The sequence below is a fragment of the Neoarius graeffei genome, chromosome 13, assembly GCF_027579695.1.
Source record: "Neoarius graeffei isolate fNeoGra1 chromosome 13, fNeoGra1.pri, whole genome shotgun sequence".
Lineage (NCBI taxonomy): Eukaryota > Metazoa > Chordata > Actinopteri > Siluriformes > Ariidae > Neoarius > Neoarius graeffei.
The window spans coordinates 33873182-33901038 of NC_083581.1; the positions used below are offsets into that span (position 1 = coordinate 33873182).

Consider the following 27857-nt stretch of genomic DNA (forward strand, 5'->3'; position numbering starts at 1 on the left):
ACACCATTGTGCCGCCCAGTGGGTGAACTGGCTATGATAAATTGTTGCTATGAATGAGTGCATCAGTATGTGTGTCCATGGTGTCCTGTGATGAACTGGCTTCTCATCTGGGGTGTATTCCTGTTTCATGTCAAGGGCTCCCAGGATAGGCTAGGATAGACTTTGGCTCCACTGTATTCTGGATCAGGATAAAGCATGCGTGAGTGAGAGTGATAGATAGATAGATAGATAGATAGATAGATAGATAGATAGATAGATAGATAGATAGATAGATAGATAGATAGATAGATAGATAGATAGATATAGTAGTGCACATGATTATAATAGGCGGCACAGTGGTGTTGTGGTTAGCACTGTCACCTCACAGCAAGAAGGTTCTGGGTTCAAGCCCAGTGGCCAGTGGGGGCCCTTCTGTGTGGAGTTTGCATGTTCTCCCCGTGTCTGCGTGGGTTTCCTCCGGGTGCTCCGGTTTCCCCCACAGTCCAAAGACATGCAGGTTAGGCTAACTGGTGACTCTAAATTGACTGTAGGTGTGAATGTGAATGTGAATGGTTGTCTGTGTCTATGTGTCAGCCCTGTGATGACCTGGCGACTTGTCCAGGGTGTACCCCGCCTTTCGCCCGTAGTCAGCTGGGATAGGCTCCAGCTTGCCCACGACCCTGCACAGGATAAGCGGCTACAGATAATGGATGGATGGATGATCATAATAAAGTGATGGTCAGTAGAATGTGTGATGAGTCCCATAAGTAAAGAAATAAATAGGTACAGTGTAATAGAGAAATGTAGACATTGTTGTGCTAAATGGAAATATGTCAGGACACAATTTTATTGGTGGTTGGTGTTTCCAGAGACATCACCCAGTGCACCATTTTGTGTGAGAGAACACCTGCCATCTGCAGCCATGCCAGGTCTGATCAACAAGGCCAAGCGCAGCGCGCTCCCACTCAGTGTCTCTGACATCACTTCCTGTGTCCGGGGTTACACCTTGGCCATGACAGCCTCCATGACGTATGAAAACATTGAGGATCACCCCGTAGAAGGTGAGAGTGACCTCTTTCTATATTAACCACAATGGTGAATTAAATAGTGGTTTTGATGTATTAGCTGACATTACAGATGATATTGTCTTCCTTACATGCCTTAGCTGAAATATAGAAGTCAAATGTGCATAAAATTGGACCACAAAAATATGGGCTGTGTCCTAGTATACAGTGATGCTTGAAAGTTTGGGAACCCTTTTGAATTTTCTATATTTCTGCATAAATATGATCGAAAACATCATCAGGTTTTCACACAAGTCCTAAAAGTAGATAAAGAGAACCCAGTTAAACAAATGAGACAAAAATATTATACTTGGTCATTTATTTACTGAGGAAAATGATCCAATATCACATATCTGTGGGTGGCAAAAGTATGTGAACCTCAAGGATTAGTAGTTAATTTGAAGGTGAAATTAGAGTCAGGTGTTTTCAATCAATGGGATGACAATCAGGTGTGAGTGGGCACCCTGTTTTATTTAAAGAACAGGGATCTATCAAAGTCTGATCTTCACAACACATGTTTGTGGAAGTGTATCATGGCACGAACAAAGGAGATTTCTGAGGAGCTCAGAAAAAGCGTTGCTGATGCTCATCAGGCTGGAAAAGGTTCCAAAACCATCTCTAAAGAGTTTGGACTCCACCAATCCACAGTCAGACAGACTGTGTACAAATGGAGGAAATTCAAGACCATTGAATGAGTGGTCGACCAACAAAGATCACTCCAAGAGCAAGGCATGTAATAGTCGGCGAGGTCACAAAGGACCCCAGGGTAACTTCTAAGCAACTGAAGGCCTCTCTCACATTGGTGAATGTTAATGTTCATGAGTCCACCATCAGGAGAACACTGAACAACAATGGTGTGCATGGCAGGGTTGCAAGGAGAAAGCCACTGCTCTCCAAATAGAACATTGCTGCTCATCTGCAGTTTGCTAAAGATCACGTGGACAAGCCAGAAGGCTATTGGAAAAATGTTTTGTGAATGGATGAGACCAAAATAGAACTTTTTGGTTTAAATGAGAAGAGTTATGTTTGGAGAAAGGAAAACACTGCATTCCAGTATAAGAACCTTATCCCATCTGTGAAACATGGTGGTGGTAGTATCATGGTTTGGGCCTGTTTTGCTGCATCTGGGCCAGGACAGCTTGCCATCATTGATTGAACAATGAATTCTGAATTATACCAGCGAATTCTAAAGGAAAATGTCAGGACATCTGTCCATGAACTGAATCTCAAGAGAAGGTGGGTCATGCAGCAAGACAATGACCCTAAGCACACAAGTCGTTATACCAAACAATGGTTAAAGAAGAATAAAGTTAATGTTTTGGAATGGCCAAGTCAAAGTCCTGACCTTAATCCAATCAAAATGTTGTGGAAGGACCTGAAGTGAGCAGTTCATGTGAGGAAACCCACCAACATCCCAGAGTTGAAGCTGTTCTGTATGGGGGAATGGGCTAAAAGAGTGGAAACGTTTAGTTGCAGTTATTGCTGCACAAAGGGGTCACACCAAATACTGAAAGCAAAGGTTCACATACTTTTGCCATTCACAGATATGTAATATTGGATAATTTTCCTCAATAAATAAATGACCAAGTATAATATTTTTGTCTCATTTGTTTAACTGGGTTCTCTTTATCTACTTTTAGGACTTGTGTGAAAATCTGATGATGTTTTAGGTCATATTTATGCAGAAATATAGAAAATTCAAAAGGGTTCACAAACTTTCAAGCACCACTGTATTGTCACAGACCTAATGTTCTACAACCAAGACGTTCTTTGTCATATAGTATGACATGTAATCCTTGTTTTTCTGGCAAGTGGATGCATTTGAATGGGCAGCCTGGGTTTCAGCTACACTCTGAGGAGCCACAAAGTCATTCAGGCCAGACAATAGGCATTCCTTTGGCAGCCTCACTCTGTCTGGGGGAAGCTTGTTGCTGTCAACTGTAGTGGCTTTACAACTTTAGCCTGTAACATGCTTGAAGGAAGGAATCAGGGTGATTGATATAGCCTTAGTCATAGTGCAGGCATGGTTTCGCAAATCCACAGCTGTTTTCTAAAAGAACAACACAAGGGAGTATGTTAAAGCCATTTTTTCCCCAAGCTGTTTTTTAGAAAATGTATCAGATGCCAGAGATACAAATACAAGGCACGCTATTCTTTTTTTTTCCTTCCTAGAAAGCTTCACAGAGCATCTGGTTAAGACTGCATCAGGACTAGGATGCTACTGTATAAGACGCAGCAAAAAGTTACTTGAGTGACAGGTTTTTATCCCCTGCTGGCCAAAAGGCCCGAAGGGGGATTATGTCATGGCGATGTCCGTCCATCCGTCCGTCCGTCCATCTAGCCGTCTGTCCGTCCCAGGAAAGGGTGCTCACATTCTGAAATCAACTCCTCTCACAATTTTTGGAGGAATTTCGTGAAACTTGGCAGGATTCTTTGTTATATGTTGGCAATACACATATTGTAATTTCGTTACATTTGGTCACATTTTACCAGAGTTACAGCCCTCGATTAACAAAATTACAATTTGACAATTTCATGAGTGTGTTTTCCTTCTGAAATCAACTCCTTTCACAATTTTTGGAGGAATTTCACAAAACCTGGTAAAAGGCATTGTTATATGTCGGTAATATGCGTATTGTTATTTTGTTCAATTCGGTCACATTTTACCAGAGTTGTGGCCCTTGATTAACAGCCTTGTACTTTCACAATTTCATGAAGGTGTGCTTGCCTTCTGAAATCAACTGCTCTCACAATTTTTGGACAAATTTCTCGAAGCTTGGCAAAAGGCCTTGTTATACAACGCAAATATGTAAATTGTGATTTAATTTCGTTTGTGAAAATTTTACCAGTGTTTTGACCCTTGATTAAATAACTTGTACTTTGACAATTTCATGAGGGTGTACGTTCTTCTGAAATCAACTCTTTTCACAATTTGTGGAAGAATTTCACCAAACTTGGCAAAAGGCTTTGCTATATGACAGTTATATGCATATTGAAATTTTGTTTAATTTGGGCAAATTTTACCAGAGTTATGCCCTTGATTATTAACAAATATGTACTTTGGCAATTTCATCAAGGTGCGCTTGCTTTCTGAAATAAACTTCCCTCACAATTTTTGGAGGAATTTCATGTAATTTGGCAAAAAGTTTTTTTTAATCCCCCTCTGGCCGAAAGGCCCGAAGGGGGATTATGTCGTGGCGATGTCTGTCTGTCCGTCCCGGGAAGGGTACTCATCTTCTGAACTCAACTCCTCTCACAATTTTTGGAGTTATGGCTCTTTACCAAACTTGTACTTTGACAATTTCATAAGGGTGTATTAAGCACTTATAGTATAGATATAGTTGCCAGCGGGGGATATTGTGCTCTCAGAGCACTCTTGTTACTTTTATTCTGGTGCAAACAAGCAGTCAGATATGAAGCTCACGTTACAAATAAAGCTCAGGGTGATGCTTTGTTGTCAGTAGAGAGTGTGTTATTAACAGTTAGTAATTGCATGGTCACTCATGAGTCATTAAATGAGGCTACTATGTTAAATGTTTGGGAAACAGAACCAATGAAATGAAATAGAAACTAAAGTAGGCAAGTACAAACAAAAATGGTAAATGTGCCAAAGAGATTAAAAAAGTTCAGTGCACATTTCTAGTTGAAACCAATTATGAACTTTCGCGAAGTAGCTGAGGTTGAGGAACTGTCAGACAGAATTCACACATCGTGCTGATACTGCTGGTAAATTTCTACCTCTGGCTTTCTTTTCTCAGTTTTCCATAGCCATTGTAGTAGGGTTCATAAATAATAATAATAATAATAATAATAATAATAATAATAATAATAATAATAATAATAATAATCCCTCTTCAGGTTTTGACCATACACAGTTCAGTCTTACAGTAAATCTGAATCCAGATATTTGGAGCATCACTTTGCCATGAAAAACTTCTTCAAAGCCTTTATTACTGTTAAAGTATTTAATGTAGAATGTTTTATTGAATATATATATATATATATATTACTAATGATAAAACATTGATATCCTTTTATTTGGTTTCTTCTTTGGAGGTATCTTCATTTATCCACTGGAGGAGGGCTCGATTGTGGTGGGCTTTGAGGCGATGATATCCAGTCAGATAATAACGGTGCAGATCAAAGACAAGACAAAAATCGAAGATTGCTACTTTGACACAGCAACCAACGGAAATCTACAGCATGGCAATGGTGGGATTTTGTGCTTTGCTTGTAAAACTGCCCTCAGATGTTTTGACCTCATCCAGAACTTCCACTGCATTACTGCCGTTCAAGTGCTCGTTGAATTCAAAAATTGTGTGCAGAATATCTAAGCATCCTATCTGCAGCCATAAGCCTTCTCAGAGTGCTGGTCTAGAACAGGGGTATTGTATCCTAATGAATATCGTGCTAAGGACGAGGGGTGAGGTGATCCTACTGGAGCACTCTTACGGTTAGACACAGTGACTCCACTTCACTTGCTCACTGAAGGTAATGGAACATGCTGATTACATGGCCTTGATTGGACCCTGAATAGTAGTTTGTGATTGTGCTGCAGGTCATGTGGTACTTGATGAGGATCTGGAGAGGATGGTGTTGGTGGTAAACCTGGGAGTCATTCCACCTCTGGAGACTGTGAATGTGTTGGTCAGCACCTCCTATGAGCTTTCCACCCTTCCAAACGGGGGCATCCGTGTCACCTCACCGCAAGTCTGCACTCCGAGAGTCCAGCGCTCCATTAAAGAGGAGCAGGCCTTCTCTCCCAACATAAGCAGGAAGTAGGACATAAACAATGGTTGTTATGCTGTGTACACTTTTCTGTTTGGTCATGAAAATTCACCTGTTTCCCACTGGTAAAATATTTTTAACACATCTGCTTATGCCAACAATAGGAGTTCTGAATTCTTAGTTATGTACTCTTGCTCTTTTCTAATGAAAAGTGACTTATCCTAGATTAATGTGCAGTGAGTATAAAATAAGCATTTATTTTTTGTTTCTGACTTAGGAGAGAAAGACACCACTGCTCTCTGGGGTCTCATGAGCAGATGGGTTCAAGCAACCAACTGTGTTTGTCCTGGCTACTGGAGGAGGAATCTATCAACTCCATTGACTATGAGTTCAACTTCCAGCTAGAGATCAGAGGACCATATCTACTGGCAGGTCAGAATATTACAGAGACTGGCATAGGTGGATGGATGGATGGATGGATGGATGGATGGATGGATGGATGGATGGATGGACAGAAAAATAAATAGATGAACAAATAAGTGGTTGCTTGATGGATGGATATTGGATAGATGGTTGATTTATTGGATGATGGATGGATGGATGAATAGTGCATGGTTGGTTAGATAGCATGGGTGGCAATTATATAGAAAAAGGATAAATTATTAGTTGAAGATTAATGGACTTATGAATGGTGTATAAACAGATGGATGATTGACAGATTATTGGATGGATAGAAAGGATGGATGTTTAGATGATGGAAAACAGTCAAATTTTTGGTTGGTTGATTTCTTTGGTTAATTAGATGAATGGATGGATGGATGGATGGATGGATGGATGGATGGATGGATGGATGGATGGATCATTGGATGGATAGAAAATGACTGGTTCACTGGATGGATGGTTGGATAATTTGATCTTTGATTGTAACTGTGATACTGATTGGCCACTTGATTGAACAAACCCACTTGGTAAAAAATATGTAAATGTAATGTATTTGTAAGGTTGAAGTTTCTTTGTTCAGGAGTAGAGAGCCCTTCTCATGCCATCCGGGCAGATGCTGACCCCTCTGCCCGTTCTGCTACCAGCATTGTGGTCACCCTGGCAGATAAATACACCTATGACTGTCCTGTGGAAATCCTCATCTACCCCAGTGGTATGTACTACTGTATACGAGCAACCACAACTGCACATATACCAACACACAATTACATTTCCCTTTAAAAAACAAAAACAAAACAAAAAACAAACAAAAAACCCAGGATGGTTTAATTGAGCACTTTAAAAAAAAATTATTTTATAATGTCATGGAGATGTCCGTCCATCCGTCCGTCCGTCCCTCCCGAGAAGGGTGCTCACCTTCTGAAATCAACTCCTCTCACAATTTTTGGAGGAATTTCACAAAACCTGGCAGGATTCTTTGGTATATGTTGGTAGTGCACATATTATAATTTCGTTAAATTTGGTCACAGTTTACCAGAGTTACAGCCCTTGATTAACAAAATTATAATTTGACAATTTCATGAGAGTGTGTTTTCCTTCTGAAATCAACTCCTGTCACAATTTGTGGAGGAATTTCATGAAACTTGGCAAAAAGCATTATTATATGTCGGTAGTGTGCACATTGCACCAAGGCGTTGCAAGTCTCGAGCCAGAAACATCATCAGTGACCCCTCACACCCTCATTATGGACTGTTCTCCCCTCTGGCCTCTGGAAAGAGGTTCCGCAGCATTAGGTGCAGGACCACCAGGTTCTGTAACAGCTTTCCCCCCCAAGTCACCAGACTGCTGAACTCCAAACCCAAACTCTAAACTTCTATTTATAACTTGAACATTCCAAATTCCACAGGTCACTTTAGTTTATACTATTACACTTTATCATATTTTTGCTGCTGCATAATTTAATTTAATACACTTCATATTTTTTTCTGTGCTGAGCCAAATTGCAACGAAGTTTCGTTCGGTGTACACTTGTTGCATACTGAATGACAATAAAGGTTGTCTAAGTCTAAGCCTATTGTTATTTTGTTCAATTCGGTCGCATTTTACCAGAGTTGTGGCCTTTGATTAACAACCTTGTACTTTGACAATTTCATGAAGGTGTGCTTTCCTTCTGATGTCAACTCCTCTCACAATTTTTGGACGAATTTCTCGAAGCTTGGCCAAAGGCCTTGTTATATGACGGTAATATGCATATTGAAGCTTAATTTTGTTTGTGAAAATTTTCCCAGAGTTTTGACCCTTGATTAAATAACTTGTACTCTGACAATTTCATGAGGGTGTACGCTCTTCTGAAATCAACTCCTCTCACAGTTTGTGGAGGAATTTCACCAAACTTGGCAAAAGGCTTTGCTATATGATAGTTATATGCATACTGTGATTTCGTTTAATTTGGGCAAATTTTACCAGAGTTATGTCCTTGATTATTAACAAACTTGTACTTTGGCAATTTCATCAAGGTGTGCTTGCTTTCTGAAATCAACTTCCCTCACGATTTCTATCCCCCACTGGCCAGAAGGCCCAAAGGGGGATTATATCGTGGCGATGTCCATCTGTCTGTCTGTCTGCCCATCCGTCTGTCCCGGGAAGTTTACTCACCTTCTGAAATCAACTCCTCTCACAATTTTTGGAGGAATTTCACGAAACTTGACAGGATTCTTTGTTATATGTCGATAATACGCACATTGCAATTTCGTTCAATTCAGTCACATTTTACCAGAGTTTTGGCATAGTTGCCAGTGGGGGATATCGTGCTCTCAGAGCACTCTTGTTTTAAAAAGCAACCATTCTCAGTAGTAAAGCATCCCACACAGATTCTCATAAATTTGGTGGTGTGAAACCTAATAGTGTGTAAAGCTTTTGTGAAAGCTATTTTTAAGAAGAATTGTACACACAATTGTAAGTGATAACCAAAGACTCATCTTTCTCAGTTTGCACTAGCATCTACTGTAGAATAATGGCATTCATTCATTCAGTGATGCTGGCAAAGGTCTCTCTTGCAGGATGAGTAAAAGGATGAGTGTTTACTAGCTTGCATATTTCTGTAAACATCTTAGATTTGTGGCTCATGTGGCCTTGATACACAGTGCATTCAGATTGATCCTTTTCCAATGATCCTGCTTGAAACGTTTCTCCACCGTGAATAAAATCTCCCAGTGGTGACAGCAGTTCAGTGAACATTATAAGTGAATGCACAGTTTGTTCTTTAAAAAAAAAAATCCCACAGCTGATGGAGTTTGTCAGAGCAAAAAATAAGCCATGAAGCCAAGGAAGATTGTTTTCGGTCCATATTTGGAAGAAGAAATCCATGTATTTGTCAAGGACTGAAGAACATATTGGCTTCCTTTTTATTTATTTATTTTTTTAAACTGAAGTAATTTGGAACCAATGAGCCATTTCCTAGATCTGGCTTCCCAGTCATCCTGGGGTAAGGACTTTAGTCAGAGAGATGACCAAGAACCCAAAGGTTACTATGAAAGAACTCCAGAGGTTCTGCCAGAGGAGAACTTGCCAGAAGGACAGCCATCTCTGCAGCACTCTACTAATCTGAGGAAGGAATTTAGTCAGGGAGGTCACTTTGAAAGACATCCAGAGGTTCTACAAGAGGAAAATCTGCCCAAGGGACAGCTATCTCTGCAGCTCTTTACCAATCTGGCATCTATGGTCAAGTGGCCAGGCAGAAGCCACTCTTCAGTAAAAGGCACATAATGGCTTATATATTGGCTAAGAGGCAATTAAAGGATTCTGAGGTCACAAGAAACATGATTCTATAATTGGATGAAACCAAGATTTTGCCCCAAAGGCCAAGCATTACATCAAGGTACCACTTTCCAATTCCATCCCTACTGGGAAGCTGTTCTTTCTATTATCTTACACTGTTGTCTTTTTATGCTGTCAATAACAGCCAAAGAGCCAAGTTCCATTGGACAAAGTCAAACAGATGGAATTTGCATTCTTGGTATTGCTGGGTTTCACATGATGTCACATCCGCCTCATTAGTTATTCAAAACTTTAGCTGGTGGTCTACCAAAGCTCAGCTGACAAAGTGTTTGTACGGAGAAGGTGCATTGCTTGCATGAAAATGCCTTACATTTGCATTGTTTTAGGTTGTTTGAATCAATTAAACCATGAAACTGATAAAAGTTTTTTCAGGGTTCCCCGTAAACTAATAAAAAAGGGTGAACGAATACAGAATTTCACAAAAAGACATCGAGAACGGTGGCTTTTGAACCTCTCACTGAAATCGAAGGGAGCCGAGTCAAAGCATGCTCGAGTTTGTAGTGAATACTTTGTGAAAGGTTTGTATCTCCCTCTCAGCTATGTCCTTAGTGTTTTCCAAGTACTTTTCTTGCTATGTGTTGTTATTTTATGGTACTTTTTTTAGTCACGTAGCGCTAAAGTCCCCAGCTGTTTCTTTGTTTACTCCTCACAAAGTCCATACGCATGAAGATCGCGACAAAATTCTTCCTCAGCCATACAGTTACAATGCGCCGTGATCACTTCTCCGTCTTGTTTAACTAAGATCCAGGTCTTTAAAGGGGTTTCTGATGATCTTTGTGAATGATTTACCTGAGAGATAAGAGCCAACACAAATGAGAATCAAGCAAACTGTTGTTTGTTTACACTTCAACTTTTAGCGCTTCGTTGTAAAGACCTGAACGAAAAGCTTTAAAAAAAACCCACACACTTACCGGTACATGGGCAAAAGCAATACAGGATTAATTCGACAGCGATTTGATACCGAGGTCCTTTACCCAGCCACATACAAAAATGTTGTAAGCCTCCATACTCTTCCATGCTTTCATCTGTTTTGCGGTGTAGAAGGATGTCTGCAACACCAGACAGTTTGAGATGTTGGGGAACTCGATTGAAAGGTAGTTTTCGAGATTGTATGACAAATCCTTCTTTCCCAGACTGTAGGGATCGATTCCATTGCACATAGCAATCTTCTGAATATATCTAAAGTGAGCAGTGGCTTCTAGATTATGAGCATACTCTGATGAGTTATCGCTACTTGTTTGCACTACGGCAGCCGTTTAGACCACCAGCTATTTCACTTCCAGTAAAACCGCTAAGAAAAGTCACGTGACTGAAACCCAGCAATACAGATGGTGTTATTCATTTTATAATACACTCTTCTTCAGGTTTCCAATAGAGAAAGCCAGCTTTTAAACTCCTCTTTTCCCCCCCTGCTCATTACTGAGGTCTCCAGATGGGATGCTGTGCAGATATTTGAAGAATGGAGCCCTTCCAACAGAGTCCTATTTTGTTGCAGGCTTTCAAAGCAAGTGTGAAGATCTTTTGTAACAAGTACTGGTGGACTATTACCTCCATAGTGCAAAACGGCTGTGTGCGTAAATTTTATGTTAATGGAACTGTAACGTGCTTGCTGTGTAGTTGCTCTGCTGGTAGACTCCATTGTCTTCTGGAATGCATGCTAAAGCTTACAAGTACATTAAGAAAGTCCTGAATTCCTGTGGATGCATACACCATCATGGCATTAAAGAATATTACAGATTGCCTGTATTTTCCTGCAGCTACCCAAACTGGATATAAACACACAGATGACCACTTTCCTCTCTGACCAACAGAGACTTTCAAAGAAAAATCAGCCTTCAGGCTTCCCCATATACCTCGTAATATTCCCTCACACCCACACCAAGCATGGGCTGTTATTATATCAAAAATATTGAAACATCATCCTCACCATCCTTCTTGCTGGATTCTTCTCAGTGTGGGCTACGGTTTGAATGTTTTCAGGCAGTCCAGAGCAAGATGCTTGCTTTTCTGCTGTCACATCTCCTCTTATTGCATTTTCTTCCCCTGACACTTGGTCTTCCTGACCTCTCTCTCTCTCTAGGGAAATATATGGTGGTCCCACATTGAACTAGCCAAGGAACAACTGAATTTGATGGCCAGCTTTTGTCCAGTGGCTTCTTCAAGACTTATGCTGAGGAGATGTGCTGCAGGCAAATAGATACCCATGTCAAGGGCCATTTTAGATCAATGAGCTGGTTAAGTCAATCGCATTGTGATGTGTTTAACCCATTATTATGGCTTCTCAGGTATGCAGTTATGGCTATTATGGCTTCACAGGTAAACAATCCTATCCTAGAAAAACTTGAAGCAAGCAATATTTTTCTGTCCTTTGTTGTTGCAAATCTCATTTGCCCATGGGCTACAGATGGACAACCACAAAGCAATCTGTTCACTGATCCCAGTTCCACCTCAACATCTGTTAGCAGCACTAATAATGGCACTGATATATCATGACATGCTGACTCACACGCTGTATGTGTTTGGGAAATACTATCAGTGTCACAAAATACATTACACCACTGAGCAGAAAGGTTATTCAATGGTGAGATCAAGCAAGCCTTGACATTATGTGTATTATCAAAGAGAGTATTCTACTGGTACTTGATATTAAGTTTTACCTTGACTGTAGAAATGCATTGCCATTCTTTAAATAGATATAAAAGGACAGAATAGAGGAATGCTTGAATGGATTTAAGGGGAATTTTTCAGGGCAAGTGAACAGCAATGTTTAATACTGTTGTTATGCTGAGAAAAGGTGAGGTTATCTATATGGCTCGTGTCAAATTAGTAATATACAACACATACCGAATACAATAGTGTAGTAATACACTCACCGGCCACTTTAGTAGGTAAACCCATCCACCTGCTGTTTGATGCAGTTCTCTAATCCCTTGACAGCAGCACGATGCATCAAATCATGCAGATACAAATCAAGAGCTTCGGTTAATGTTCACTTCAAACATCAGAATGGGAAAAATTGTGATCTGTGAACTGCCAGGAAGGATATAACAGGCTTGCAATACTCGAGTCCAGGACTCGGACTCAAGTCCAACTTGTGCCCTAAATTTAAGGACTCATGACTTGACTTGGACTTGAGCACTGATGACTCAGACTTGGACTCGGACTCGTGCATTAACTGTATTCGGACTTGTAAATTGGAGATGAGGACTCTGATTTTTCTTTATTTTTTGTAACATGCCATAATAATTTGCCATAAGATATTAATATTTCTATCTACATTAATTTTTATACTAATTTCGTGCAAGAGAAGGCACATTCACCTGTTCATACGTCATGTTCAGGAACAAACTAATGTTAATGGCACTACAATGTCTGGAGAGAAGCCCCTAGGATTGTCCGTTATACAGACTTCTCGTGCAGTGGGAAAAAATGCACTACGATGTGTTCCATATGTAGAAGAACTATCGAGGAGACGACGGGGACAACCTCGAACTTCAATCATCATTTGGTAAGACTCCACCCAGAGAAGGAAGCGACACGCTGTGTTCATTGCTCTGTTGATAGCGGGGCTTGCTGACCGATGAACTAGCTAGTGTTAACCCTCTCTCATGTTATTTGCCCTGTTGATAGTGGGCGGGGCTTGCTGAGCAATGAACAAGCTTTTTATCTGTAGCCTGTTAACTAAAATGGGGCAGTCAAGCAGTAACTTAGTCCAACACAGTAGCAGAGACGCTTTCACATAAAGGCAGCAACAGCCACCATCAAATGGTGTGGCTGGAGTCTTGTTCTCGGACTCGACTTGGATCAATAGTGGACTCGACTCAAAATTTTCTTGAATGACTTGGATTTGAACACTGGGGACTCGAGATTGGACTCGAACTTGAGGTTTAGTGACTCGACTACAACACTGGGATATAGTAATTCATAGCAACTCTTTACAACCGTAGTGAGCAGAAAAGTATCTCAGCATGCAACAGCAGAAGACCACATTGGGTTCCACTTCTGCAGCCAAGAACAGGAATCTTAGAATCAACAACAAGTTCCTGTTAAAGTGGCTAGTGAGTGTATGTAGTCGGAATATGCAAAAAGAATATGTGTGAATAACTGATTCTCAGTTCTTTCATATCTTATAGTCAGATATCAGGTAGACCACACTTCCAGAAATCCAGTCCTCCAGGGCTACAGTTTGCTGATTACTCTGCTCTAACACGGCTATTAAAGCTGTAATTATCTTGCAAAGGGAATCAGGTCTGGGCGGCACGGTAGTGTAGTGGTTAGCGTTGTTGCCTCACAGCAAGGCCGAATCCCATTTCACCCCTTGGACATACCCCTTGGCCCTTCCCCTTCATTTTGCGCGTTCACGTGAAGGGGTAGGGGTATCCCAATCCCAGTTAACGTGGAGGGGTAGGGGAAGGGGTAGGGCTTCTGTACCCCTCCAAACGGAGATTTTCCTGGAGCTGACTCCGAACGAAGGGGTTTGAGTGATTTCCCACAATGCCATGCGGATTTCAGCGAGATTTCATGCGGATTTCAGAAAGATGGCGGTTCCCGCGGCGAAAGATTGTCATAAATGTATTTTCTCCATTATTTACGTGTTTTAAGTTGTTATCCAGAGGAAACACGCCGCTTGATTCGCTTTCGAGCTGAGAATGAGCAGCGATTTCTGAAATCCAAGCTGCTGCTAAAAAGCTTTGGGAGTGAGTATTGTTTTCGGTTGCTTGACTGCCTACGTTTTGTTCTGTTATTCTCGCTTTTATTGTTTACATGAGTGTTCTGACACCTCATTCTGTCGGATGTGGTGCACGAAGCGCCAAAGATATCCCATTCAGTGGTGTTAGTTAACAAATCACACCCTGCCAGCAGAGATTTCTGGCTCTGACTGTAGCGGCTGGTCGCAGCCAGTGACGCATTTGGTCGTGTTTTGCTAACGTAAACGCTGACGGAGGTACGCGATGACGTATGCGATCGTTGAAGGGCTATCCCAATACGTAGGGGTTGAATTTCAAGCCCTATCCCTTGTAGCTCAGTTTCAAGGGGAAGGGCCAAGGGGAAGGGGGAGGGGAAAGGGGAGGGGTAGGGGTAGAAATTAGAATTGGGATTGGGCCCAAGAAGGTCCGGGTTCGAGCCCCGTGGCCGGCGAGGGCCTTTCTGTGCGGAGTTTGCATGTTGTGTCCGCGTGGGTTTCCTCCGGGTGCTCCGGTTTCCCCCACAGTCCAAAGACATGCAGGTTAGGTTAACTGGTGACTCTAAATTGATCGTAGGTGTGAATGTGAGTGTGAATGGTTGTCTGTGTCTATGTGTCAGCCCTGTGATGACCTGGTGACTTGTCCAGGCTCCAGCTTGCCTGCGACCCTATAGAACAGGATAAAGTGGCTAGAGATAATGAGAATGAGATGAGAGGAAATCAGGTGTCTCCAAGTCGGGATGTCACCCAACTCTCCTTGAATTTAACCATCTGTTTAGAATAGAAGGACCCTGAATAAACAGTGGTGAACTGTCTAACGGAGAGGCCCCTGAGAACTGCTCACTTACTGTATCTTTAGCATCTATTCAGCTGATTATTTTTAACTGAGTGGTTTAAGGAGACTGATTAGTGCGGCGCTGAAGTCCACTTATCTTTCCTTTGCTGCCTCCAGAGCCACACCTGCCTCACGTGCTTATCGAGGATGGAGACATGACGCTGGAAGAGTATGACGAACATCTGAAGGGGAGGAGTGACTACATCAAGGCCATCAAGAAGGACTCTAGCAATGAAAAGAAAGTGAGAAAGACACATGCAAAAAGACAGCAAAGCTGATAACCACAAATCATTTTTTTATGAGCACTAACAAATGAACAAGGAAGAGTTCCTGTTAGCCATTTAGTACTCACTTCCTGTACTTCTTGCAACATGCAACAAGGACAGATGCATCCTTGTGAAAGATCTGCATGAAGGCAGGTCCAATTACATCCTTAAGTGACTGCTGTTCCTCAACAGGAGGCTGAAAACATTCAGCCGTAAATATGATTGGCAATAAGAAGGGGTTTCTATGGAAACTATCAGAGGATGGAGTGAACATGATGTTTCTACCTACAGGGCAGCAGAACATGTGCACTATGTGCCCTCTCCTCCTATAATGTTTACACCAATAATAAAAAAGCTTTATAACTGCCAGTGAATAAGGAATGGCTATTAATCAAATCAATCATGACAAAAGATATTAATTTCAGAGCTTGAGTGTAAGAGCGTGTGCTAATTTGCTGCGTTCTGAGATCCATTAAAGGACAGAGTGCACTGAACTCTGCACACATTGAGTTAACTGAATTTCATTGCTGCATTAGCAAAGCAAGCTCCAGCCAAATTTGCATATACAAACAAAAAAGTTATATGGTCACAAAGAATCTAGGCTGCTGAAAGGGTAATTGCTACTTCTTTTCTCAGAAGAGTCTGAATTATTAAATGGTCCCGTCCTTTTTTTATGAGAATCTTTCTGTGATCTGTTGCATACACATTTCTAAATACTGCATTCGGACCATGTCTTCACGCTCAAGCAACAAAAACAAAAATGTTTTAAATTAAAAAAGCCTTTAAAGATATACGCTTTATTGTTTCTCCTGATTCGTGCTTATCTCGTATTCTGAATAGGTGGATATCATTCATAAAAGGCTTCATAAAGACATTCTTCACAACCCTGTGGTTATGCTGAACTTCTGCCCTAACCTGCAGTCCATGACCTCTAACCTGCGCAGGGTGCAGGGGGAGTTTATCTTCCTTATTGACCGCAGTGGGAGTATGGGTGGTGTCAATATCATCAGGGTTAAGGTAAGGTAATTCAGTCAATTATGGATTTTGTCAGGATTTTTTTTGTCAGATTTGTTTATATATGACGGATATGAATAAGTTAATATGATTGGACACCAATCACGAAAAGGGAAGAGGAAGTCAGGGTTAGGGTTAAAGTTAGATAACCAGTACGCATGGAGATAATGATGAGTCCAAATGAGTTTCTTCAAATTCTCCTTTGTTAAAGGAATACTCCAAAGTTTTTAATCTAATCTTTCCCTTAGCAAAAAGTAGTATACTGTACTTAAAGTTCATTTTATTAAGTATGCTTCAGTATAAGTATAGCAAGTATATTACAGACCATGTACTTTTAGTGTACTAGAAAGTATACAAATTTAATACTTTTTCGGACTAAATTGGAACATTTCAAGTTTAAAGTTCATTTCAAGTTTGCAAAAGTACACTTTAAAGTATACAACAAGTACAGTCATCTATATACTATCAATGTACTTGGTATATCCCTCTCGTATGCTTAAAGTATACCACAAGTACACTTATCGATATACTGCCATTGTACTAGTTATATACTTCGAGTCCCTATTTTTAGTTTATTATTGTATACTTTAAGTATACTGTTATAAACGTTGGTTATTTCACTAGTTTACTTGTTATACTTTAAGTTTGCTTGGCATATTACTTGTAGCTTACTATTTATATACTGGAAATATACTCCTTAAAGTATTCTTAAAGTTTACTCATACTGTATGTACACAAGAGTGTGATGCATTTACAAAATCACAAGACAGAATGTTGAAAACAAGTTTGATATATTTTCAAACATTTCAAAAACAAAGACCTATGAAATCAAGTCCTTCCTTACTGGAGAAAATGAAAGGGAAAAGTGCACATTTGCATATCAAGTCAAGTCAAGTCAAGTTTATTTGTATAGTGCTTTTAACAATAAACACTGTCGCAAAGCAGCTTTACAGAATTTGAACGACTTAAAACATGAGCTAATTTTGTCCCTAATCTATCCCCAAAATGTAAACATAATGGTCTCTTGATCAATAAAGTCAAGTCAAAAGTTTTTCTGTTTTTGTGTATGATTTTAAGGTACATAAAGATAATGCAATTGAGCACACATACTATATACTGTAAAGTTTTAAACTCCAGCATTATATTATATTAATATATAAATTAAATGTTAAGCATGAGTCAATGACTTGACCTTATTATGCACTTGAAGCAAGATTTACTAAGTATTAGTACTTTGTGGCAGAAAAAAGTAAAAAGTATACTAAAGTATAAGTATAAGTTTTAGTATTAAAGTATAAGTGTAAGTCTTAGTATTAATGTACTTAGTCTTAGACTTTTGTTTATACTTTTCAGTATAAGCCAAGTATACGTCACTATACTATTCTTAAGTATATAAAATATAATTTATAAAAAGTCAACTTCAAGTATACTTCCTCAGTTTTAGTAAAAAATAAGTATACTCATAGTACACTTGAACAAACTTCTTTTTGCTAAGGGTTAGTTTATGGATCATGGACAAAAGACAAAATTCCTTCCATTGAGACCCTGAGATCCACAATGGGAGTGGATATTGCTTGAAAAGTTTTCAAACATTTCATACTGTTATGCCAAACACCTCAAGAATAATGTTAAGAGCATGCATATTGAGTGGAAGGCAAAATGTGGAAAACAAAAATGGCCACATTTTTGTAAAACAAAACAAAAAAAGACAAGCTGATGATGAGGTAGACTTGATGCATAACATACAAAATGTTCACTCAAGTCTAATAAAAATTCCAAATTCTGGTTAAATCTGGGCAGCATGGTGGTGCAGTGGTTAGCACTGTTCTGGGTTCAAGCCCAGTGGCCAACGGGGGCCTTTCTGTGCGGAGTTTGCATGTTCTCCCCGTGTCCGCGTGGGTTTCCTCCGGGTGCTCCGGTTTCCCCCACAGTCCAAAGACATGCAGGTTAGGTTAACTGGTGACTCTAAATTGACCGTAGGTGTGAATGTGAGTGTGAATGGTTGTTTGTCTCTATGTGTCAGCCCTGGGATGATTTGGCGACTTGTCCAGCGTGTATTTCGCCTCTCACCCATAGTCAGCTGGGATAGGCTCCAGCTTGCCCGCGACCCTGCACAGGATAAGCGGCTACAGATAATGGATGGACAGATGGTTAAATCTCCAAAATAATGATTTGTTCACAGGATAATATGTACTGCCAGACCACTCGGTTCAGGAGTGGTACAGCGAGCATCATTTCTCCACTTTGAAAGGTGTTTTTGAAAAAAAAAAAGCAATAATTTCTGTAGTGTTGTAGTTGGGTCCGTCTCAGAAACTGGTCTCTCATTTGGGACATTATGGTCAAAAAAATAAATTTTCTAATTTTACTATTTTTTTGAATTTACTTAACACTCAATGTTTCTTTTGTCATGCTTAATAAGAATAAAGATAGCATCTTGCTTTATCTGGCCTCCACTGTGGAAAATGTTAACGATGTTCTGAAATTCACTCACGTAACATGGAAACATGTATGCATTTAAAAACCCTCTTTAATAACCAAGGAATATCTTTTTCTGTACATATATTTGTTTCTTTAAATGCATTTACTGGACAGAAAAACAAAAACATTTGGTATCATTATTTTTAAATTTTACTCCTTAGTTTTTAATGTTCATCAGTTATCATACATTTTATTAAACTTTACTTTGTTGTGCCTGCAGGATGCTATGTAGATACACCCCTTATTTTGTACTAAATTATCAATTAGCATAATAGTAATACACAGACAAAAGTTTGAAACTGTCACACAATATCCCATTGATTTATTCAATTATTTCCTTTTTTCATCACTAACGTAACATGGAAAGACGTGTTTTCTTTACAAGTTTCTTTTTACAGCGAATATATCATTACGTATATCACATCTGAACAAGTTGCAGATTTACACACTGCATTAAAATATAATCATTCTCACAACTTAAAGTTAAATTATATTTTGATTACAACCAGGTCAGGGGGCGCTGGTGTTGTAGGAGCCGCGCTGTGTGCTGCTTCAGTGTCTGGTCTTGGCACTCTACACACTCCCTGTATGCACACTTCTTTTGCCATATTCCGTCATCCCGACCACAGGTCAGGAGATCGATGGCATGGTAGCCATGCCTGATGCGAGCAGCATTGTCTGTCCTTCCAGCGATGGCATTTAGGGTACGAAGCTTCAGGTCAACGTTTGTGCAATACTCACACAGACACATTCTCAGCTGCCAGTCTTGCCGTGGATAAATGTGCCTGGGTTTGCACTTGGCAAAGTGAGAGAAGCTGACCTTTGTTGACTCTGCTGGTTGTGCGGCAACAAAGTCATCGTAGACTTCTCTCAAGGGCTTCATCAACAGTGATGCAGCCTGGCCGGTTTTTGATGATACAAGCTTCTTGTCAGGGATGGGGCAGGAAACACTTTCGTAATATTCCTCAATCTCTTTTTTCATCTTCTTCTCTCGTTTCTTGTGTTTTGATGCAGCCAGTGACAAAATGCTCCTCCTGCTGACTGCTAGGATGCTGCTCCTCTTTAGCAGCTCGAGTCAATCTAGGTTGCTCTGGCTGCTCTGCTTTTTTTCAGGCTCTCATCGCCTGCATCCGAAGCCTGCTTTGTTCTCTCTGAATGGCAAAAGTACACACACACACACACACACACACACACACACACACACACACACACACACACACACGTTAGCTTTGTACAGTGGTGCTTGAAAGTTTGTGAACCCTTTTGAATTTTCTATATTTCTGCATAAATATGACCTAAAACATCATCAGATTTTCACACAAGTCCTAAAAGTAGATAAAGAGAACCCAGTTAAACAAATGAGACAAAAATATTATACTTGGCCATTTATTTATTGAGGAAAATGATCCAATATTACATATCTGTGAGTGGCAAAAGTATGTGAACCTTTGCTTTCAGTATCTGGTGTGACCCCCTTGTGCAGCAATAACTGCAACTAAACGTTTCCGGTAACTGTTGATCAGTGCTGCACACCGGCTTGGAGGAATTTTAGCCCATTCCTCCATACAGAACAGCTTCAACTCTGGGATTTTGGTGGGTTTCCTCACATGAACTGCTCACTTCAGGTCCTTCCACAACATTTCGATTGGATTAAGGTCAGGACTTTGACTTGGCCATTCCAAAACATTAACTTTATTCTTCTTTACCCATTCTTTGGTATAACGACTTGTGGGCTTAGGGTCGTTGTCTTGCTGCATGACCCACCTTCTCTTGAGATTCAGTTCATGGACAGATGTCCTGACATTTTCCTTTAGAATTCGCTGGTATAATTCAGAATTCATTGTTCAATCAATGATGGCAAGCCGTCCTGGCCCAGATGCAGCAAAACAGGCCCAAACCATGATACTACCACCACCATGTTTCACAGATGGGATAAGGTTCTTATGCTGGAATGCAGTGTTTTCCTTTCTCCAAACATAACTCTTCTCATTTAAACCAAAAAGTTCTATTTTGGTCTCATCCATTCACAAAACATTTTTCCAATAGCCTTCTGGCTTGTCCACGTGATCTTTAGCAAACTGCAGATGAGCAGCAATGTTCTATTTGGAGAGCAGTGGCTTTCTCCTTGCAACCCTGCCATGCACACCATTGTTGTTCAGTGTTCTCCTGATGGTGGACTCATGAACATTAACATTCACCAATGTGAGAGAGGCCTTCAGTTGCTTAGAAGTTACCCTGGGGTCCTTTGTGACCTCGCTGACTATTACATGCCTTGCTCTTGGAGTGATCTTTGTTGGTCGACCACTCATTCAATGGTCTTGAATTTCCTCCATTTGTACACAATCTGTCTGACTGTGGATTGGTGGAGTCCAAACTCTTTAGAGATGGTTTTGGAACCTTTTCCAGCCTGATGAGCATCAGCAACGCTTTTTCTGAGCTCCTCAGAAATCTCCTTTGTTCGTGCCATGATACACTTCCACAAACATGTGTTGTGAAGATCAGACTTTGATAGATCCCTGTTCTTTAAATAAAACAGGAAGCCCACTCACACCTGATTGTCATCCCATTGATTGAAAACACCTGGCTCTAATTTCACCTTCAAATTAACTACTAATCCTTGAGGTTCACATACTTTTGCCACCCACAGATATGTAATATTGGATCATTTTCCTCAGTAAATAAATGACCAAGTATAATATTTTTGTCTCATTTGTTTAACTGGGTTCTCTTTATCTACTTTTAGGACTTGTGTGAAAACCTGATGATGTTTTCGATCATATTTATGCAGAAATATAGAAAATTCCAAAGGGTTCACAAACTTTCAAGCACCACTGTATTTGGCAATTTTTCAACACATTATGATGAATAACCCTGTTACATAAAAATGAAACTTGTACTAATTGCAATATTCAGGTATGCTTCGCTTCATTCACTTATACTGCCATACACATATTCTTATTGACAAATATATCAACAATAGATGCATTTGCAAAATATGTCTAATGCACACTTTGATTTAGGTTCTTGTAAAAAAAAGTACCTTCTTTTCTTCAGAACAATTTTTTTCTGTAGGCTTTTGTTGCCTCTCTGCCTCTTTGGATGTACCGGTATTCAGCCCATCTCTCAGGTTCATTTCGTTTCAGTGGGTCTTTCCAATCGTGTGTCGCCTCAGCGGCAGTTTTCCTTTTTTTGGGCGGTGGGGGTGGAGTAAGGCTAAGAGTGTGTGTCTCTAAAAGACGTATCCTTAGCCTTGAACTATGGCGTGAAGCCATTGACCTGATTAAAAGTAAAACAGCTTAATGATTTTTATTAGAACATCTCATCTCATTATCTCTAGCCGCTTTATCCTTCTACAGGGTCGCAGGCAAGCTGGAGCCTATCCCAGCTGACTACGGGTGAAAGGCGGGGTACACCCTGGACAAGTCGCCAGGTCATCACAGGACTGACACATAGACACAGACAACCATTCACACTCACATTCACACCTACGCTCAATTTAGAGTCACCAGTTAACCTAACCTGCATGTCTTTGGACTGTGGGGGAAACCGGAGCACCCGGAGGAAACCCACGCGGACACGGGGAGAACATGCAAACTCCACACAGAAAGGCCCTCGCCGGCCATGGGGCTCGAACCCAGACCTTCTTGCTGTGAGGCGACAGCGCTAACCACTACACCACCGTGCCGCCCCATTCTAAATCTTCACAGAAAAATACTAATTACAGCAAATTATTCCTGTAACATTCTTGTGCATGCTAAAATTTATCGGCATTAAAATTTGATGTGATTACAATAAGAATTAATATTAAACTGGACATGAACAAAAAAACTGAATTTTCCCTTTAGGGTGGACATTACTTTCAAATGAGCGAAAAAAAAATTTCGGCAGCACTTCCCCTAGATTATTAATTTCATAAACCCCCTTTCCCCCTATCCTCAGTTTGCCAACTGGCAATACTGCCCCCACACTAAACTAATCTTAAATAGTTCCCAAACTTTTGCCTTTTTAATTTCATTAAAATAGATATATATTTCACAAATATAAACTGAAGTCCGGCTAATCCCCTCCGGCTCATCCCGATTATCAATTAGCGTTTATCCCCAAAACATCCCCTATTTAACAGGCCTGTGTGTATTTGCAACTTGTGTGTTGTTTATGTCTAATCTCATTATCTCTAGCCGCTTTATCCTTCTACAGGGTCGCAGGCAAGCTGGAGCCTATCCCAGCTGACTACGGGCGAAAGGCGGGGTACACCCTGGACAAGTCGCCAGGTCATCACAGGGCTGACACATAGACACAGACAACCATTCACACTCACATTCACACCTACGGTCAATTTAGAGTCACCAGTTAACCTAACCTGCATGTCTTTGGACTGTGGGGGAAACCGGAGCACCCGGAGGAAACCCACGCGGACACGGGGAGAACATGCAAACTCCACACAGAAAGGCCCTCGCCGGCCCCGGGGCTCGAACCCAGACCTTCTTGTTGTGAGGCGACAGCGCTAACCACTACACCACCGTGCTGCCCTGTTGTTTATGTATGCCATCAATTTATGTAACTGTGTATTTGACTTTCATGGTCTAACTTAATTATCTATTGGGGAAAGAAATAAAAATACATCACTCACCTTACAGAGAAAGAGTGCACAGAAACTTCCAAACCCAAGCTTAAGTGACGATATGTGATGCTGAAACAAAGAGAAGAAAAATAACATAGTAACTGTTTTTGTAAATGCTAAAATATAAAAAGTATTTAAACACAAGATATTTTATCAACATATAAAGTAAAACCTATGAAATCTCTATGTTGATTGTAGAAATTAGAATCCATCACAAGCGCAACAAAGAGACATCAACATACCTTTCCAAATTACCAAAGTGACCAGAATGATAATCATGAAGCTCTGTAGCTTTTGTTTGTCTAAACATGGCCAACAGTCAAGATTATCATGACTTGCATGAGGACCTGAAGCAGTCAGCCACACGTACTTGTAAAAAAATCCTCTCACTTGCATTTTATGACAGATAGGCTCACTCTCGTAATAAAGAAGCGTAATCTCAGACAGCCGACCACTTCAGTGTTATGAACGCAGGTCGGATCGTTAATTCCACAATCGCTCACAATTAATATCAATTCTTCTCAGCTCATCCTGTGATTATTATCACTTCTGTTAGGAATTGAAACACTCAACCACATATTTAAAAAAAAAAACATATTCTCATTCACTCTTTATGGTTTATAAGTTCACTCTCATAATAAGGAAGCACGGTCTCAGACAGCCGACCACTTCCATGTTACGAATGTAAGATAAAATCGTTAATTCCATAGTTGCTCACAATTAATATCAATTCTTCTCAGCTAACTGTGTGATTATTATCATTTCTGTGAGGAACTGAAACAGTTAGCGACATATTTAAAAAAAACTGGCCGTAGATTCTATCAAAAGTTCGATCTAAATTGACCATGGATGCAAAATATTGGCCAAAAATACGCAAACACTATGAAAGTAAGATGAAAAAGAAACATTCTATTGCCTTATACTGCAAGACTAAAACAAAATAAAACTGTCAAAACTCACCTTTTCAGTGATAACATCCGAACATCACCCGCGTAACAGAGAGACCGCAAATAGAAGCACGATCAACTTCTAACTGTTGGAGTGGAAAATTCCATTCTACACATGCAAATTGTTAATGTGTGTCCTTCCCCACACACAAATAACACGCTACGGTAAAAATAGACCACAACTCATTTTATAGCTCAGAAATTCATACAAGACCAGCTACCATCGTAACATATTCTGTAAGAAACATATTCTATACCTAACTTTCAGGTTTTGTTTTAAAAAACAAAATTGCAGATTTATAACTAAACTGTTATATGGCGTAGTGATTTTAAGTTACTACTTTTGGTGAGGTAGTGACCTTGACACTGAGGCTTTCCGTTTAGATCAAAACACACGATCGTATTGGTTTTGGGTTTGCGGAAAATGGAGTTACGACGGTGATCAAATATTTTGCATGATGTTTTATTACGGTTATGATTATTCTGTGAGCGCACCAATCCTTAGGTGGATAAAGTTACAACTTAAAATAAAATTAGTGATAACTGTAAACTTCTCAGTGGACTACAACCTTTTTAAGGGAATGTGATGTAGTCAACCATTTATCATGTCCCAGATCAAGCCGCCATTTTTCCACAAATTTGCAGAATTTTTGCCAAATTCTGAATAGAGTATTCACATCAAAGATTTAGTTTTATCTGTATTATTTCTTTCATCATTTTATTTCAAATTAAAACCAACATCACCATTCAAAACCGTATAGTTTATTGACTGTGAGTATATTTAGTGGGGTACCCCCACACTACCCAGTTTCTGAGACAGACCCAGTTCTCAAGTGCGGTCTCAAGACCACTTTTTGAAGGTCTTGGTCTTGTCTTGGAATCGACTGCATTTTTACTCGGGCTTGTCTCAGTCTCAGACATAGAGGACTCTGGATATTATTTCAAGACCAGTCAAGACTAGTCTGGCTAACGCGACTTCAAAGCTCTACGAGCTATTGGTCTGGCCAAGATATTAAGCCCAACCGTTTCCCAGAGCCCGTGGTTGACCCGCCTCCCTGAAATGCCTCAGTTTGCTACTGGTCGAAGCCAGAAAAGGCTGTGACGAAGCTTAAACCAATCACATCACTCTTTCTTCTGATGTATGTGACGCGACGATAGGATTCTCGCTGAGCCCCATTGATTTGGCTACTAGCGGGGCTAACTGGTAGATTAAACTCTTACCGAAGCCGGTCGGGAGCAAGGCGAAAACGTCCTTCCTTTCAATAAATACCTCCAGAGCTGCTCTTTGCTCCGTTTTCAATGAGAACTTCCCGTTGAATGCTTTCAATACAGCATGATTCTGTAAACAATCTATGGCTTCCGGTCGCAGTTCTACTACGTCACTGCCTTGAACACGCCTCTACCCAGGACCGTTGGAGATGCTCAAAGTTGATTGGCTCCCGATTTTTCGGGAGCTTGGAAGAGCTGGAGATAGCTTGCCTTGCCAGACTAACCTCGCAACAGGCCCTCGTGTTGCGTCACGCTTAGGATGGGCGGGCCCAGGCTAAGTCAAGACCACAACTACAGGGATTTCAATAAATTTCCTGTGCATGATGTGATTTATTTGTTATCATTACTGTGATTGGATGTCAAACTTCCTGCTTCAGATGCAACCAATAACGTGACTCATTGCTAATTTGAAATTTTCGTTACTGTTAACAGCTGTTACCCCTCCCCCTTCCCCACACCCCTTCACACACACTGGTCTGGTCCTGGTCTTGACTCAGTCTCGCCTTGCCTTGGCCTTAGCCTTGACTTGATCTCAACCCATCAAAGTCTTGGTCTTGTCTCAGTCTCAGTACACTCTGGTCTTGGTCATGACTTGGTCTCGGTTTAGGTGATCTTCACTACAACACTAATTTTCTGTGACCTCAAATGCAAGTTTTGAGTCGATGGGAGCCCAAAAATGCAGAGAGAGAGAGAGAAAAAAAGATGTTTTCAGAAATGTCTGAATAGCCTAGGTCACAACCGGACGTACGATTTTTTGGCCGTGCGATTTTTGGCGCTTCCCAAATCGCTGCGTTTTTTTTGTTCGTGGAGAAAGACGCACGTTGGCCGTAAGTTTGTCTTGCAACCTGAAAAAAACGTAAGTGCCCGTAGAGTTTGTTTGACATGACAAAGAACCTCTGTGGCCAGTCTATGGCTCGAAAATCAGCACATCACACGCGCTCCCTCCGTGCGTTTCACGCGCGCCCTCCATGCGTTTCTTGCTTTTTTTGCACGTAGACCTGCCATAGGAGCACGTACGGCCGGTTGTGACCGAGGCTTAAATGTGTGTAGGGCCTGAGGAAAGAACAGAAAACCTGTTTACTCAAAACTCATTTGTGTTAGTAAAATCAAAGGGCAGTTTTCAGGACATTTATACACAAAACCATTTCAGGATATTTAGGTTAAGCACTTTCAGAAATTCTTCAGTTAATTTGTTGTTATTGTTCTACAAATACAGTGGTGCTTGAAAGTTTGTGAACCCTTTAGAATTTTCTATATTTCTGCATGGCGGCACGGTGGTGTAGTGGTTAGCGCTGTCGCCTCACAGCAAGAAGGTCCTGGGTTCGAGCCCCGGGGCCGGTGAGGGCCTTTCTGTGTGGAGTTTGCATGTTCTCCCCGTGTCTGCGTGGGTTTCCTCCGGGTGCTCCGGTTTCCCCCACAGTCCAAAGACATGCAGGTTAGGTTAACTGGTGACTCTAAATTGACCGTAGGTGTGAGTGTGAATGGTTGTCTGTGTCTATGTGTCAGCTCTGTGATGACCTGGCGACTTGTCCAGGGTGTACCCCGCCTTTCGCCCGTAGTCAGCTGGGATAGGCTCCAGCTTGCCTGCGACCCTGTAGAAGGATAAAGCGGCTAGAGATGATGAGATGAGATGAGATATTTCTGCATAAATATGACCTAAAACATCATCAGATTTTCACACAAGTCCTAAAAGTAGATAAAGAGAACCCAGTTAAACAAATACTTGGTCATTTATTTATTGAGGAAAATGATCCAATATTACATATCTGTGAGTGGCAAAAGTATGTGAACCTTTGCTTCCAGTATCTGGTGTGACCCCCTTGTGCAGCAATAAATGCAACTAAACGTTTGTGGTAACTGTTGATCAGTCCTGCACACTGGCTTGGAGGAATTTTAGCCCGTTCCTCCATACAGAACAGCTTCAACTCTGGGATGTTGGTGGGTTTCCTCAAATGAACTGCTCGCTTCAGGTCCTTCCACAACATTTCAATTGGATTAAGGTCAGGACTTTGACTTGGCCATTCCAAAACATTCACTTTATTCTTCTTTAACCATTCTTTGGTAGAATGACTTGTGTGCTTAGGGTCGTTGTCTTGCTGCATGACCCACCTTCTCTTGAGATTCAGTTCATGGACAGATGTCCTGACATTTTCCTTTAGAATTCACTGGTATAATTCAGAATTCATTGTTCCATC

General features: G+C 40.7%; 1 protein-coding gene across 1 annotated transcript in view; it reads left to right on the forward strand.

The window, feature by feature from the left end:
- Window positions 1–901: 901 nt before the first annotated feature.
- Window positions 902–27857, forward strand: part of vwa5b1 (von Willebrand factor A domain containing 5B1) — a 97786-nt gene continuing 70830 nt past the window's right edge. Inside the window, exons 1-7 of the mRNA XM_060936786.1 lie at window positions 902–1040; window positions 5100–5255; window positions 5602–5821; window positions 6049–6203; window positions 6793–6924; window positions 15185–15309; window positions 16174–16350. Coding sequence (XP_060792769.1) covers window positions 902–1040; window positions 5100–5255; window positions 5602–5821; window positions 6049–6203; window positions 6793–6924; window positions 15185–15309; window positions 16174–16350 — 1104 coding nt within the window. The remainder of the gene's footprint in view (window positions 1041–5099; window positions 5256–5601; window positions 5822–6048; window positions 6204–6792; window positions 6925–15184; window positions 15310–16173; window positions 16351–27857) is intronic.